The sequence below is a fragment of the Neomonachus schauinslandi genome, chromosome 15, assembly GCF_002201575.2.
Source record: "Neomonachus schauinslandi chromosome 15, ASM220157v2, whole genome shotgun sequence".
Taxonomy (NCBI): Eukaryota; Metazoa; Chordata; class Mammalia; order Carnivora; family Phocidae; genus Neomonachus; species Neomonachus schauinslandi.
In genome coordinates, this window is record NC_058417.1 from 58,996,043 (window position 1) to 59,009,952 (window position 13,910).

The 13,910-nt window shown below is 64.1% G+C and overlaps 2 protein-coding genes across 8 annotated transcripts; one reads left to right on the forward strand and one right to left on the reverse strand.

The window, feature by feature from the left end:
• The first annotated feature begins 56 nt into the window (after nucleotides 1-56).
• On the forward strand, nucleotides 57-5,144 carry GPS1 (G protein pathway suppressor 1). 5 transcript variants are annotated; one of them, XM_021680899.2, is made up of 14 exons: nucleotides 57-270; nucleotides 742-834; nucleotides 1,398-1,579; nucleotides 2,090-2,266; nucleotides 2,349-2,484; nucleotides 2,585-2,662; nucleotides 2,837-2,897; nucleotides 3,353-3,438; nucleotides 3,671-3,765; nucleotides 3,924-4,029; nucleotides 4,107-4,187; nucleotides 4,274-4,411; nucleotides 4,501-4,635; nucleotides 4,703-5,144. In XM_021680899.2, the coding sequence occupies exons 1-14, from the start codon at nucleotides 118-120 to the stop codon at nucleotides 4,751-4,753; spliced, it is 1,572 nt and encodes a 523-aa protein (XP_021536574.1). In that variant the 5' UTR covers nucleotides 57-117; the 3' UTR covers nucleotides 4,754-5,144. The 5 variants fall into 5 exon arrangements, with proteins under 5 accessions (XP_021536574.1, XP_021536570.1, XP_021536571.1 ...); XM_021680895.2 differs by having other exon boundaries at nucleotides 4,720-5,144; XM_021680896.2 differs by having other exon boundaries at nucleotides 2,840-2,897; nucleotides 4,720-5,144.
• A 254-nt stretch (nucleotides 5,145-5,398) lies between these two features.
• Nucleotides 5,399-11,918, reverse strand: DUS1L (dihydrouridine synthase 1 like). 3 transcript variants are annotated; one of them, XM_021680892.1, is made up of 14 exons: nucleotides 11,508-11,918; nucleotides 10,551-10,797; nucleotides 9,951-10,059; nucleotides 9,310-9,360; nucleotides 8,934-9,046; nucleotides 8,330-8,679; nucleotides 8,077-8,180; nucleotides 7,717-7,861; nucleotides 7,395-7,491; nucleotides 7,224-7,312; nucleotides 6,638-6,783; nucleotides 6,281-6,318; nucleotides 5,931-6,006; nucleotides 5,399-5,827 (listed from the first exon to the last, which is right to left on the reverse strand). In XM_021680892.1, the coding sequence occupies exons 2-14, from the start codon at nucleotides 10,785-10,787 to the stop codon at nucleotides 5,688-5,690; spliced, it is 1,695 nt and encodes a 564-aa protein (XP_021536567.1). In that variant the 5' UTR covers nucleotides 10,788-10,797; nucleotides 11,508-11,918; the 3' UTR covers nucleotides 5,399-5,687. The 3 variants fall into 3 exon arrangements, with proteins under 3 accessions (XP_021536567.1, XP_021536563.1, XP_021536569.1); XM_021680888.1 differs by having other exon boundaries at nucleotides 10,551-10,913; XM_021680894.2 differs by having other exon boundaries at nucleotides 8,330-8,412; nucleotides 11,508-11,726.
• Nucleotides 11,919-13,910: the final 1,992 nt, after the last annotated feature.

The following is a 13,910-nucleotide window of genomic DNA, read 5'->3' on the forward strand; positions in this document are numbered from 1 at the left end:
GCCCCCGCGCGGCCTCCCCCCGCCCCCCGCGGCCCGGCCCGGCGCTAACGCTCTTCCTCCCTTCAGCAGCAGGCCAGCTGTGTGTCAGGGTCGGGGGGTGCAGAGAGTCAGGACAGAATGAGGGATAGCCCGGCCCCCAGCTCGGCCTCCTCGTCAGTGACAGATCTGTACTGCACCCCTCACAGCAGTAGGTCAGACCTCTTCCTGCCGGGCACGGCCGGGGACTTCAGCCTGAGCGCCAGCCTGTCGGCCTGTACGCTGCTTTATGAGGTACCTTCCAGGACAGGGGGCCCAGGAGCGAGCGAGCGAGCGAGCGCGGGGGGCGCGCACCCGGCGCGCGAGGGCGCCCCGAGGAGACCCCTTCCCGCCGCCGCCCGGGCCCTGGGGCCCCCGCTGCCGGCGCTCCCTGCGGCTCGGAGGAAGCTGCGTCAGGACGGCGGCCGGGGGCGTGAAGGGACTGCCGGCGTCCCTGGGCAGGGGGCCCCCCCGCTGCGGGCTGTCCGCCCCGGAGACCGGCGGGGGATGTGGCGCCCGGGCGCTGTGCGCAGCAGCTGCTGGGCCTGCGCGGGGCGGCGTTGCACACAGGCCGGGGGCAGGGAGGGGCAGGGACGGCAGGCGCTCCCGGACAGGATCCCGCCGGGACGTGGCACCGGGGGCAGGCGCAAGTCGGGGCGCGGAGAGGGCTTCTCACCCCTCCTGGGCAGTCTGGTTCGAGTGCCAAGGCGCCCGCCTGTGTTGCAGGGGGCCGTGGAGCCCATGCAGATCGATGTGGACCCCCAGGAGGACCCGCAGAACGCACCCGATGTCAACTACGTGGTGGAGAACCCCACCCTGGTAAGGAACCCCCCGGCCGGGCCTGGGGCAGGCAGGAAGGGGCTAGGCCAGGCCCCCCACCCAGGCCGTGTTTTTCTCTGACCCAGAAACCTTTAGGCTCTTCATTTGCCCACTTGTTAGGAGGGGTGGTAGTCCAGCCGGAGACCGTGCACCCCACTTCTCCCCCACACACTAGAGCCCGGTGTGCAGCTTTCCTCAGACCGAGGACAGGTCTTTCTTGGGGCCCAGCCTACGGAGCACTGCTTCCTGACTGCTCCGCCTGGGGACTGGCAGTCACGAGCGGTCCCATCTGGCTCTGGCCGTTCATCCCCTCAGCCCCCGGGGCAGAGCTCTACCCTGGAGGCCTCTGCGCTGGCCCACCCCAAGTGGCCTTTGCCAGCACTGACTGGATAGCGGTCTGTCTGGTGCCCGTATACCCAGCTGTTCTTGTTATCGGCATAGGGCCTCTCGGATACTGCGGGAGGGTCAGCGTTTGGGTCCTGCTCCTGACTCACTTGCCAGGGCTTGGGATCTGGGGTCCCGCCTTGCACAGTCTCCATCCACCCCCCCCACCCCCACTTCAGGATCTGGAGCAGTACGCGGCCAGCTACAGTGGGCTAATGCGCATCGAACGACTGCAGTTCATTGCTGACCACTGCCCCCCGCTGCGGGTGGAGGCCCTGAAGATGGCCCTCTCCTTTGTGCAGAGGACCTTCAACGTGGACATGTATGAAGAGATCCACCGCAAGCTCTCGGAGGCCACCAGGTGAGACCGGGGGCTTGGCAGGAGGAGGCAGGGCCCTTGGTGGGAGCAGACACTAGGGGCTGGGTGTGGTGTGTCCCCCTTGCGTCTAGCCTGTGCGGGAGCCTTTCCTGTGCTCCTGTGACACCTGACACCATCCCCATGTGGGCACTTAGTAGCATCATTGCCTCGATGTGGTGACCTGGCCTGCCTTGCTGAAAAGCCAGGAAGGGTGATAAATGGCAAAACGGGTTGGGTTCTCATCCAGTCCGCTCTGTGCTGTCTGCGTCGTCCTGGCTTTTCTCTGTGTGCACGTGACGTGTAGTTCTTTTGACATCACGCAGAGTTTGTGGAGACAGCACCTTGCTTTTCTTCTCTTGCCATGGCTGCGTGCACGACCCTTTTCCCGTTGGGCGTCCACACCAGGCCGGGGTCCCCGTGTTCCTGTGCTGGCTGGGTGCTCACTTGGCAGGGGCCGGGCAGGGGCCCCCTGGCGGCACCCATCTGCCTGCACCTCGGCCCCTGATGGCCCAGGTACTCCCTCAGGGAGCTGCAGAATGCACCCGACACCATCCCCGAGAGTGGCGTGGAGCCGCCGCCCCTTGACACGGCCTGGGTGGAGGCCACGCGGAAGAAGGCCTTGCTGAAGCTGGAGAAGCTGGACACAGACCTAAAGAACTACAAGGGCAACTCCATCAAGGAGAGTATCAGGTGCTGCTCCTGGGACACTGGGAGGTGGGCAGCGGGGCCCGCGGGGCCCTGGGTCCAGGTCCGCTCATGTCTGGGCCCACAGGCGCGGCCACGACGACCTTGGTGACCACTATCTGGACTGTGGGGACCTGAGCAATGCCCTCAAGTGTTACTCCCGGGCCCGGGACTACTGCACCAGCGCCAAGCATGTCATCAACATGTGCCTCAACGTCATCAAGGTGGGCCCTGCCTCGCCGGGTCGGGAGGGGATGTAGGGCAGCACTGCCCCTGAGCCAGGAGGGGGCGTCCCAGGCTGAATCCACCCCGCCCGCCCGCCAGGTCAGCGTCTACTTGCAGAACTGGTCTCATGTGCTGAGCTACGTCAGCAAGGCCGAGTCCACCCCGGAGATTGCCGAGGTAACGCTGGCTTCCCACCCTCTCTGCTTTCTCAGACCTTGTGTCAGGATTGTTGAGGCCCGGGCAGGCCTGGTCCAACCTGGTCTGCCCTTGTCCCTCTCAGGCTGGGGCAGGGCCCGGGGAAGGACCAGGATGTGGAGGCCGGGGGCTCACGTGTCCTGGTTTCTTTTGCAGCAGCGTGGGGAGCGGGACAGCCAGACCCAGGCGATCCTCACCAAGCTCAAGTGTGCTGCAGGTGAGGCCTTGGGGCGGCAGGCCGCCACAGCTGACCCCAGCCCCGGGGGTGGCCTGTGCATGCCGGAGGTCGGGTCCTCACAGCCAGGGTGGTGGGCCTTCGTCACAGCCGAGGAAACGTCTGAGCCCTGCACCCATGGCCCCAGGGGGTGCCTGCCAGGCTCCGGTCCCGGGCGGGGAGGCCAGCATGCGGCCAGTGGTTGGGAGCTGAGGTGTGACTAACAGGTGGGCCCCGGAGTCCTTTGCAGGAGTAACCACCACTGTGCACGGCTTCCCTGGGCCCTTGACTTGAGGAGAGTGCCCCGGTCAGTGCTCGCGGGGGTGGCCACAGCTTGACCAGACTTGCTGTCCCTGACACTGAGGAGCAGCTGGGGTGGGAGAGGTGAGGGCGGCTCTGGCAGCTTCCTCCGGGCACCGGGCTTCATCCTGGCTGCCTCCCCCCCAACCCCCCCTTAGGCCTGGCCGAGTTGGCCGCGCGCAAGTACAAGCAGGCTGCCAAGTGCTTCTTGCTGGCTTCATTCGATCACTGTGATTTCCCCGAGGTGAGGGATAGGAGGGTGTCTGGGGACGAGCCCTTGCTGGGAAGCAGGGGGAGGGCTTGTGGGTTAGGCTCTTTATTGAGGGGTATCTTCTCTGTGGAGTCCTGTGGATTCTTTGGGTGGGTGGTGGGCAGGGCAGGGATGAGCCAGCCTTGTGTCTGGGCTTGCTTCCTCCTTGGATTGTGTCTCGACTGTCAGTGACCCCGGGGGTCTGGACCCAACTCTTTCCTTTCAGCTGCTTTCTCCCAGCAACGTGGCTGTCTATGGTGGCCTGTGTGCCTTGGCCACTTTTGACCGGCAGGAGCTGCAGCGCAACGTCATCTCCAGCAGGTGGGTGGAGGGTGGGGTGCTCGCCCTGCAGCCTGCCCCCTCCCAGAAGCCTGAGGACTGGTGCTCTCTGGGCCTGTGGGGGGCTCCGGTTCCCCGCCTCCGGCCCTCAGGGCCTGTGGGCAGGCGCAGGGCCGGCTCTGAGGGGTATGCACCTGCAGCTCCTTCAAGTTGTTCTTGGAGCTGGAGCCGCAGGTTCGAGACATCATCTTCAAATTCTATGAGTCCAAGTACGCCTCGTGCCTAAAGATGCTGGATGAGATGAAGGTGAGGGACCTGCCTCCTCTGGTGGCGGGGGGGCCAAGGCGGGGGGGCAGCGGTGCCTGACCAGGTCTCCTCACCAGGACAACCTGCTCTTGGACATGTACCTGGCCCCCCACGTCAGGACCCTGTACACCCAGATCCGCAACCGCGCCCTCATCCAGGTAGACGTGGGGGCACGGAGGCCAAGGCAGGGCACCGCAGGCGGGCCTGGGAGTCGCGGGAGGCCCACGTGCCCTCTGCCCTGCAGTATTTCAGCCCCTACGTGTCAGCGGACATGCACAAGATGGCCGCAGCCTTCAACACCACCGTGGCGGCGCTGGAGGATGAGCTGACGCAGCTCATCCTGGAGGGGCTCATCAACGCCCGCATCGACTCCCACAGCAAGGTGGCCAGGCCCGGGTCCAGGCCGTGGGTGCAGGGAGGGGGTCCCTGCGCCCCGGTGAGCACCGCCGAGCCCCGTCCCTCCTGCCGCAGATCCTGTACGCCAGGGATGTGGATCAGCGCAGCACCACCTTTGAGAAGTCGCTGCTGATGGGGAAGGAGTTCCAGAGGCGGGCCAAAGCGACGATCCTGCGAGCAGCCGTGCTGCGCAATCAGGTTCATGTCAAGGTGAGGGCAGGGGCGGCCCCGGGGGCAGCAGCGGGGCGGGCACGCGCACGTCTCCTGGGCTGAGCAGCCGCGTCTCCGCCCCAGTCCCCTCCCCGAGAAGGGAGCCAGGGGGAGCTGACGCCGGCCAACAGCCAGTCCCGAATGAGCACCAACATGTGAGGGCGCCCGTCGGCCTCCAGGATGGTCTCTGCGCCCCGCCCCTGCCCCGTGCCCCCACCCTCGGGCTCGGACACGCAGGCTCCCCATTGGTCGTGTGGCGCTTCTGGAGGTGCCCCCCGTGCAGAACCCCCGCCGGGGCATCCACTTCTGGCTTCTCGGGCCCCCTCCACCCTGTTGTACCCTGGCGACGTGGGCCGCTGCTCAGGGCCCTTCCTGGAAGGAGAGGCCTGCAGGACTCACCTGCCCCCCTTCCCCCTGCGCACACCGGCGGCACGGACTCCCAGTCTCCCTGTTCTTGTGTCATTTGGGGTTCTAGACCAGTTCAGTCTCAGTCCATTAAAGGGCAGCCTGAGAACACTCCCCCTGTGTCGTTCCTTCCTGCTAAGAAGGCTTCTGAGGCTCGTGTCCCTGAGGTTAGGCTTTGGGGTTGGGGCTCCCCACCCCTCGTGCAGGCGGGGAGGAGGCTGAGGCCAGTGCGCTGCCTCCTTTAGGAAGGTTCCCGAGGCAGAGGGTTCCCACCCGTGGCTGTGTGTTTGGAGTCTTCACTGGCCCTGACTCCACTCTCCCAACTCAGCCTTGCGCCGATGTCGCGCTGGGCCTGGGGCCTTCACATACCGTCTCCGGCTCTCTAAACATGCATCATTGTTGAAAGGGTTTATTGTTCACTTTTGAACACACGTTGCAAGGAGGGGGCAGGTCCAGCCTGGGAGCCTGCTCCCTGGTGCAGCATTTCCGGGCTCCCAGCGTAGGGCCGAGGGGAAGACCAGCTCATCCTTCTGTGTTGAGAGGCGGGAGATTCCCTGAGTAAAGGCATTTCCTCAAGTGGGACATGTTGAGGTCTCAGCAACAGTCCTGGGGCCTGGTGGGGCAGTGCGTCGGGCTCCAGCGGCCCCTCAGGCCAGGGCACTGCCCACAACCTCGGGAAGGCTGCCTGGCTCCCCAGATCCTGCTGGCTGAGGCTCCTGCAGCCGGGACTGGGCCCCCTTCCAGGCCAGAGACTTCTCCAATTTGGTTTTAAAAAGCAATCCGTGACCTGGCGGAGGAAGAAGGAAGTGGGGCTCAGGAGGCTGAGGGTCCCACTGCCCTCTGGGGGCCGGGGATTGGGGGGGCTGCTGGTGGCAGCAAGTGCCCCTTACCTGGGCAGTCTGCAGCCTCTCTGAAAGCTCGCTTCTTACAGCAGCCCCGGCACAGATTGAACACACATCTGTTTCCCTGAACACGGGCAAACCAGTGAGCCTGTGGCTGATGCCCCACCACCTGAGCAAGCTCCCCAAAGCGCAGGCCTGGCCAGGAGCACCAGGGGGCTACACCCCAGCCCAAGGCCTGCCTTCCATGCTGCGAGGGGCGGTCCTGAGGCGGGGAAGCAGCCCCCCTCCCTCGGGCTGCCCCCTCAACAGGCAGGGAAAGGACAGCCCCTGCAGGTCCTGGGCAGTGTCAGCGGGGACCACCCCGCCCACCGCCTCCTGGGCAGCACGGCCAGACTCACCTTTGGGTTTCCACACTGATCACACTTTGCGTATTTTGCTGAAAAAAGAACAGAAGAAGCAGGTGCTGGTTGAGCAGGTGAGCCTGTCCCCCACCTGCCATCTCCTACAGAGCCCCTGCCCACCGTGGCCAGCCTGAGGACGCAGCACACAGACCCCCACCGCTCACTGGGTGTTTGCCACTAGAAGAGCCTTCTCAGGAGGGTGGCCCCAAAGGCCACCTCTGCCTTTGAGCAGTGGCCGAGGGAGCACGTGGCCGGCAGGGCCACAGCAGCCTGGCTCACGGCCGGCCCTTGCTACTGCCCTCCCACCTGCCCTGGGGAGCAGCTCCTGGGGCCCCAGTGGTGCGACGAGCTTACGCTTCAGCGAGGGATCGAAGGTCTTGTGGGGGTTCCTCAGCTGCTTCTTCTGCTTGTTCTTGGATAGCACGTCTGTGCCGCCCTCCTCCTCCTCCAGGGCCCGCTTGCTGCGGGCACCCCCGTTCTCCTTGCTCCCTTCCCTGGGCCTGAAAGGGAAAGGCAGCGGGCAGAGCTTGGGGGCCCCCGCGAGAGGCGACCCGCTAGGGTGAGGACGTGCGTACAGCGCCCCAGCAGCTTGGCTCCTAGGCTGCCCAGGCCATGACTGGGCCTGAGTGGCCACACGTGACAGCCCAGCCACAGCTGCAAGGACCCAGCGGGAACTCGGGGCTGTCCGCCGCTTGCCCCCAGGACAGATCCACCCAGATCCACCCAGGACCAGAAGCATTTAAGAGAATCACCTTATGGAAGAAAGACATAAAACCAAAGCACCCGCGGATGGGTGAGGGCAAAGCGGGCACCGCGGGACCACCCCCCACCGAGGCCGGAGAGAGCAGGCCAGGCTCCCGCTGCAGCAACGGCGGAGCGCCCCTCCTCTGTGTGCACCCCGGCCCCCCAACCCCGGCCCGTGGGCTGGTGCAAAGCTCACCCTGGCCGTAAGTAGGGCTGGCAGATCCAGTGGAAGAAAGGCAAGCCGCCAGAGGGCTTCTCTCCCTCCTCCTGCCTGGATATATCCTCCTGCAAGAGCCCAGAGCGCCCCACGTCACAGAGCCCAGGCCCCCGCGCGCCACACGGCAGCCCCACCAGCCCCAACACCTGCCTGACACCGCAGCTTCAGCTCCTGGTTCACAGCCGCAACACCTTCCAGGGTCTTCACTTTGGCGAGCTCCTCCCGGAGCTGCTGATGCACCTGCAGCCTGAGACCGAGGCGCCGTTGCTGAGCCGGCCTCCCGCCCCGCTCCCCAGGCGGAGCCCGAGCCCTGCACCCTGCGCCCTGCACACGCGCTCCGTCTCTTTCCTGACCCGGACCCGACTCGGTCGCAAGCTCTTCGCTACACGTTTCCAGAAAGCTCCCTCTTAAATCCCCCAACGCCCCAGTCAAGGCTCAGGCCCCACGGCGTCTGCCTTGAGGAGCAACTCACGTGTGGTGCCACAGCTTGAAGAGGTGCGCCCGGACGTAGGACAGCGGGCAGCGGTAGTGCTGCACGATGTCCAGGTACTCCTCGGCCAGCTCCCACACGGCAGGGCTGCGGCCCTCAAACAGGGCGGGGTTGTGCAGGTTGCCCTCTGGGGGGTACCGGGGGGAGGAGGGCTCAAGGCGGCAGGCGCTCACGTCCCCGGAGGGACGGCCCCCCCCACCATGTCCAGCCAAGGGCAGCCGCTGGCCCGAGCGCTCAGGCCCATCAGGCAGACGAGGCCGCTGAGTGAGGCCAGCCCGGGGCCCGGGGCGTCACGACGGGGCCCGGCGCCTCTGAGGTCTACCAGCCGTGGTCCTGCCTCACCTGCACTCATGACCCCCTGGACTCCCGTGTCCTGGATGCAACGCTCCACGTCCCGCAGGCTCTGGATGTTCCCGTTGGCAAACACAGGGATGGCCACTGCCTTCCTGCCAGGAGCAGGCAGCAGACACTCAGGAGAGAGGGACCCTGTCCCTTCACTCCTGGCAACAGTGCTCCATCCCCCACACTCCGCCAAGCAGGTGCTTCTCGTTCCCTGCCAGCCCAGGCCGCCGCGCCCCCCGCCATGCCCACTCACCGCACGGCCTTGATGTGCTCCCAGGACGCAGTGCCCGACAAGGGCCCCTTCTGCTCCTTGGTGCGCCCATGCACGGTCAGCAACTGGAACACAGTGGTGCACGGCTCCACCCTGCTCGTGGCCGCAGACCCCAAACCGAACCCCGGGCCTGGCTCACGCGGTGCCTGCCCCCCAGTCCCCTGGGTTGCAACTGGTGGGTTGCTGCCCGGGGCTGCCATGTCCCATGGATCCACGCAGCATGCAGAGCGGACAGGCCCAGCCCGTTCATGGGCCGGTCTTCCCGGAAGTGGCAGCACCCCGGCTCCAAACGTGTCAGGGACGGGCGGGCGGGCACCAACCCGACCTTGAGGCTGGGGGCAGGTGGGGAGAGGGCAGCTGAGGCCTGGCACCTCCCCCTGCCTAGTACCAGCCTCCCTCTTCAGAACATGTGGCTCACCCACCCTCACCAGGCCTCGCCCCGTGGTCACCATGATGCCGGTCCACCCTGGCAAGTCAGTGCCTCAAGGGAGCTCCTGGGGGCAAGGACCCCTCCCCCCCGGTTCAGGGTGCAGGGGACACGAGGCAGGGGAGTAGCGCGCAGCCCTGCGAGCCACAGGCCCCTCACCTGGCAGCCAGCTTTCTCCAGCATCTGGGCGTACTTCACGGTCTTGTCAATCTCCGGGAAGACTCGGATTTTGCACGTGACAGGGACAGAGAGTTTCTCGTGCGCCAGCAGAACTGCGGAAAAGGAGAGTCGGCTTCTGAGAAGCGTGGTGTTCACCTCAGGCAGGCCGTGGGGAACCCCTCCCTGCGCCAGCTCCCATCTGCCAGGGCGCTGCAGGGGCCGGGCCAGGGCCAGAACACCTGCCTCCAGCACCCGCTGTCCGGCTCCAAGTTTCACAGCCCCCTCCTGCAGCAGAGTGCACCGTGGCCAGGACACGCCGGCCACCGGCTCAGGGCTCCTTCACCAACCACGACCCTGCAGCACGCAGCCAACTCACTCATTCTCTGCAGCAGGTCCCACTCCTCCTGCAGGAAGGCACCGTAGTGACCTGCAAAAGACCAGCATGGCCCTCGGCACCCATTCTCCTCCCGCGTCTACCCAGGGCACGAGCCCCCTGCCAAGCCAGTCCCGAGGGGCAGCAGGAATAGTCACTGGGTTGAGCAGTTTCTCAGCATCACACGTGGGGGCTGTGTGCCCAGCTGCCGGAGCTCAAGGGCACCGAACGGAACGCCCAACCTGCACAGCGTCTGACCAACCAGCAACCCCTCAGACTCAGTGAAGAACAAAGTCTCAGCCCCAGACGGGGTGGGAACGATCCTAACCCCTGAACTGCCCACTTAGCAGAGTACAGCCGCAGGGGGAGGGTGATGGGGGACCTCCTTCCTGCAAAGCGCGTTTACCCACAGGGAGCCCGATGGCTCCCCGGGCACCGAGGGGAGTGCCGAGCCTCTGAGAGCCAGCAGAACCCTGTCCCTCCAGAGAGAGGAGCAAAGAAAGGGCTGGGACGCCACCCGGAGCAGCGCCAGGCCCTCCCCTGGTTGCGTCCACACCCTGGCCTCTAGCCAGGCACCCTGCGGGTTCAGGGCCTTGCCCCCGCCCAAAGCAGTGCTCAAAACAGTGACCCGGAGCTGAACTCACCTCGCTTGGCTATCATCTGTGGGCAACCCAAATTCAGGTCAATGGCATCACAGTAATCCTGAGCCAGGAGAGCCGCCTGGACAAACACCTCTGGGTCATTGGCACAGAACTGGGAAAGATACAGGAGGTGCCATGAGCCCGAGCCAGGCCCTGGTACCTCAGCTCCCCAGACCCACAGGGGGTCCCCGGGGCTGACTGCAGGATGGCATCCTGTCCTCAACATTTACAGCAGGACATGTGCCCACACCACAAGGAGGGGGAATCACTGATTCACGTTTGTCCCGACTGTAAACAGAAAGCGGGCATCACTGACTTTAGCTAAAGAACAGAGCGTTCTTTCCGATCATCTGGTAACGAGACAACACGCGGCAGACAGCAGGCAGGCAATGGGGGGGGGGGGGGGGGCGGCGAATCTTCCCCAGTGCCCAAGGCATCCCCTCATCCAAACTGAGCCAGTTCCAGGGGAAGGGATAAATCTCTGGGAGACCAGCAGCAGGAGCCCCTGGCAATCTGCTGCTTCATCACAGCAACCCCCCCCAACCGGGAAGCTGTTTCTGGAAAGATGCCCCACCTGGTGTTCCCGGCCAGGCCCCTGCCCACCTGCACAATGAGAGGCCGGTCCTCGGGGCACACTTCGCAGTACAGGTTCTCCTTCCGATAGTTGGCATCGCGGACGAAGACCTGGGCGTGTAGCATGGGGGTGTAGCAGAGCTGGGCCCCGTGTCGGCGGCTCAGCAGCCTCCAGGCCAGCTCACTCTGGTCCACCATGGGCGCCACCACGTGGCGAGCCCCGCCCAGGGTGCGGCTCCAGAACTCGAAGCCCTGCAGCTTTGGCATCGCCTCCACACTGAAGGGGGAGACCAAGGGCTCAGCCACCGGTGGCCGCAGCGGCGGGGCGTCCACGCAAGCGCAGGATCGAAGCCAGAGGACGCGCTACCCTCCTCGAGGCCGCTCCAGGGCAGCCTGATGGTCAGAGACATGAACATCAGGGTAACACCTGCTGCAGGCCCAGAACCATCACCTTCCAGTGGAGGCTGTCACCCCTTGCTCCCTAGCGAGCCAAGGAAAGAGGGAATGCGCCGTCCTAGTCCTAGTCCCGCTCACTCTGCGGCTCCGTCTCCCTTGGGACACCTCGGTCAGGGAGGACTGCCCTGCCCACCTCCTGTGCACAGGAGACGTCTGCACACTCTCTCCCCTGGCTTGTCTTACCGGTGCTGGCCAGATGCCCTTGCTGGACCCGCCCGTCCCTATGGGCAACTAGCCAGCGGTGGCCCCGCTGCCTTCCCCAGCGGAACCCCGCAGAGACAGCGGGCTCGCAGGGTCAGTCCCCGGAGGGTCAGTCTCCGGAGGGGCGCGCACCGCGCTCTGCGATCACCGAGCAACGTCACGGGCCTGGCCACTGACCGAGCGCGCACCTGGGGGCCTGGCACTTCCGGAGACCCTGAGGTCCCACGGAAAGTCCCCGAAGCGGCCGGAGCACGAGCGCGCGGGGCGCTGTCATCGTCGCTGTCGCCTCGCGCTGGCGGGGCCGCCGGGCCGGACCCACAGGACACCTACCTGCGCCCAGGCCCGGGCTCCTCCCGGACCGCCGCCGGGCCTCTGGGAGCCAGGGCGCGGCGGGGGCTCCCTCGGTGACCGCAGGCCGCCACGCCGGGGCCGCCGCCCGGCCCAGGGCTCCGCGCCGAGGCCGCCGGAAGGTGCCTCCGCCAGGGCGGTCCGGGCGGCCCGCGGTGCGGCGGGAAACGCGTCCCCGGGAAACCGCGCCCGGCCGCGGAGGTGCCCCGCCCCGCGAGGTCGGAGGTCAGAGGCCAGAGGCCAGAGGTCGGCTGGGCCCCGCCCCAGCGCGCTCGGGCGGCGGAGGGTGACGCGTCGACCGCGGGCGCCGAGGCCCGGCCGGCCGGCGCCCGCTTTCCACTCTGAGCTCCCGCCTCTGTCTCCTAAAAGGGCCGCAAGTTCCACCCCCACCGCCTCGGCCCAGCACTCAGAAGCCTCAGGGAGCCCCCTCCCGCCCCACAGGACGGAAGTGCTGCTGTCCGCGAGGCCACACCCCTGCACTTCCGGGGCCCGGCCAGGCCCTGCTGCACGCAAGGCTAACCCGCTTGAAAGTGAGCGCGCACGCGCAGAGCTCTCCCCGCCGCGGGGAGTGGCGCAGGCGCACCCGGGAGTTCGGGGTCGTCGGGGCAGGAGCGACCAGCAGGAGTAGCTGCGATGGCGGGCTTGTCTCCTGGCGTTGCCCGAAACCCGTTATCCTTTCCTGAAGGAGCCTTTTGGTCTCACCTTTCCCCTGCTCAGCGAGGCACCCGGCCCCCTGCCTCTGCCTGCTGCGCGAGCCCCTGCTCGGCGCCTCGGAGTGCACGCGCCCTTGGTTTAATTAGCAGGCCCCTGCGTACGAACCCGACAGGGTGGAGGGACGGAAGCTAGGCATTCCATCCTTAGATATTGCAGCATCTTCAAAGGACAAGGATTAAAAGAAAAATATCAAACATGAGAGATATGTTAACACACTTGAAAAATAACCACCATACCAAATATCTCTCCTGTGTCTGTCAGGGGAGCCAGTGCTGGAATGCAGCTGGTCTGAGCTGAGAGGTGCTGTAAGTGTGAAACACACCAGATTTCAGAGGCTTAGAAAAAAGAGAAAGAAGTGTAGGCATTCATAATTTTAAAAATACTGGTTACCTGTTGAAATGATACTATTTCTTATATTGACTTAGATTAAATACATTATTAAAAATAATGCCATGGGGGCGCCTGGGTGGCTCACTTGGTTAAGAGACTGCCTTTGGCTCAGGTCATGATCCTGGAGTCCCGGGATCGAGTCCCGCATCGGGCTCCCTGCTCAGCGGGGAGTCTGCTTCTCCCTCTGACCCTCCCCCCTCTCATGTGCTCTCTCTCATTCTCTCTCAAATAAATTTTTTAAAATCTTAAAAAAAAAAAAATAATGCCATGGAGGCGTGCCTGGGTGGCTCATTCGATTGAGCGGTCCACTCTTGGTTTCCGCTCAGGTCAGGTCATGATCTCGGCGTTGTGGGATGGAGCCCTTCGTGGGGCCCTGCACTCAGCAGGGAGTCTCCTTGGAATTCTCTCTCTTCTTCTCTCTGCCCCTTCCCTCCCACCGGCCTAAAATAAGTAAATAAATCTTTTTGAAGACACCCAAAAACCCAAAATTAATGTCATGCGTTTTGTTTGTTTGTTTGTTTTTATGGTGACTAGAAAATTTAAAATTACGTATGTGGGCAGGATTTCTGGAATAGCAGATTGAGTTTTCCAAAACCCTTCCCCAAAAAGCAATGTTAAAACAGGACAAATTGTTAAAAGCAACCATTCCAGGACTCTTTTTTTTTTTTTTAAAGATTTTATTTATTTGACAGAGAGACAGAGAGAGAGCACAAGCAGGGGGAGCAGCAGAGGGAGAGGGAGAAGCAGAGTCCCCACTGAGCAGGGAGCCCGATGCAGGACTCGATCCCAGGACCCCGAAATCATGACCTGAGCCGAAGGCAGACGCCTAACCGACTGAGCCACCCAGGCGCCCCCCATTCCAGGACTCTTGACCAAAGGCATACAACATTTGAGAGCACTTTGAAAAAAATTACTGAATATCAGATGGGCCTGGCTGGTTCAGTCAGTGGAGTCAGGGGCCAGGTGTGACTCTTGATCTCAGGGGTGTGGGTTTGAGCCCCAAGTTGACTAGAAATTACTCAAAAATAAAATCTTAAGGAAGAAAGAGAAAGAAAGAAAGAAAAGAAAGAAGAAAGAAAAAGAAAAGAAAGAAAGAAAGGAAAGAAAGAAGGGGCACCCAGGGGGCTCAGTCATTGAGCGTCTGCGTTCAGCTCCGGTCATGATCCCGGGGTCCTGGGATCGAGCCCCATGTCAGGCTCCCTGCTCAGCTGGAAGCCTGCTTCTCCCTCTCCCTCTGACCTCCCGCTGCTTGTGCTGTCTCTCTCTCTCTCTGTCAAATAA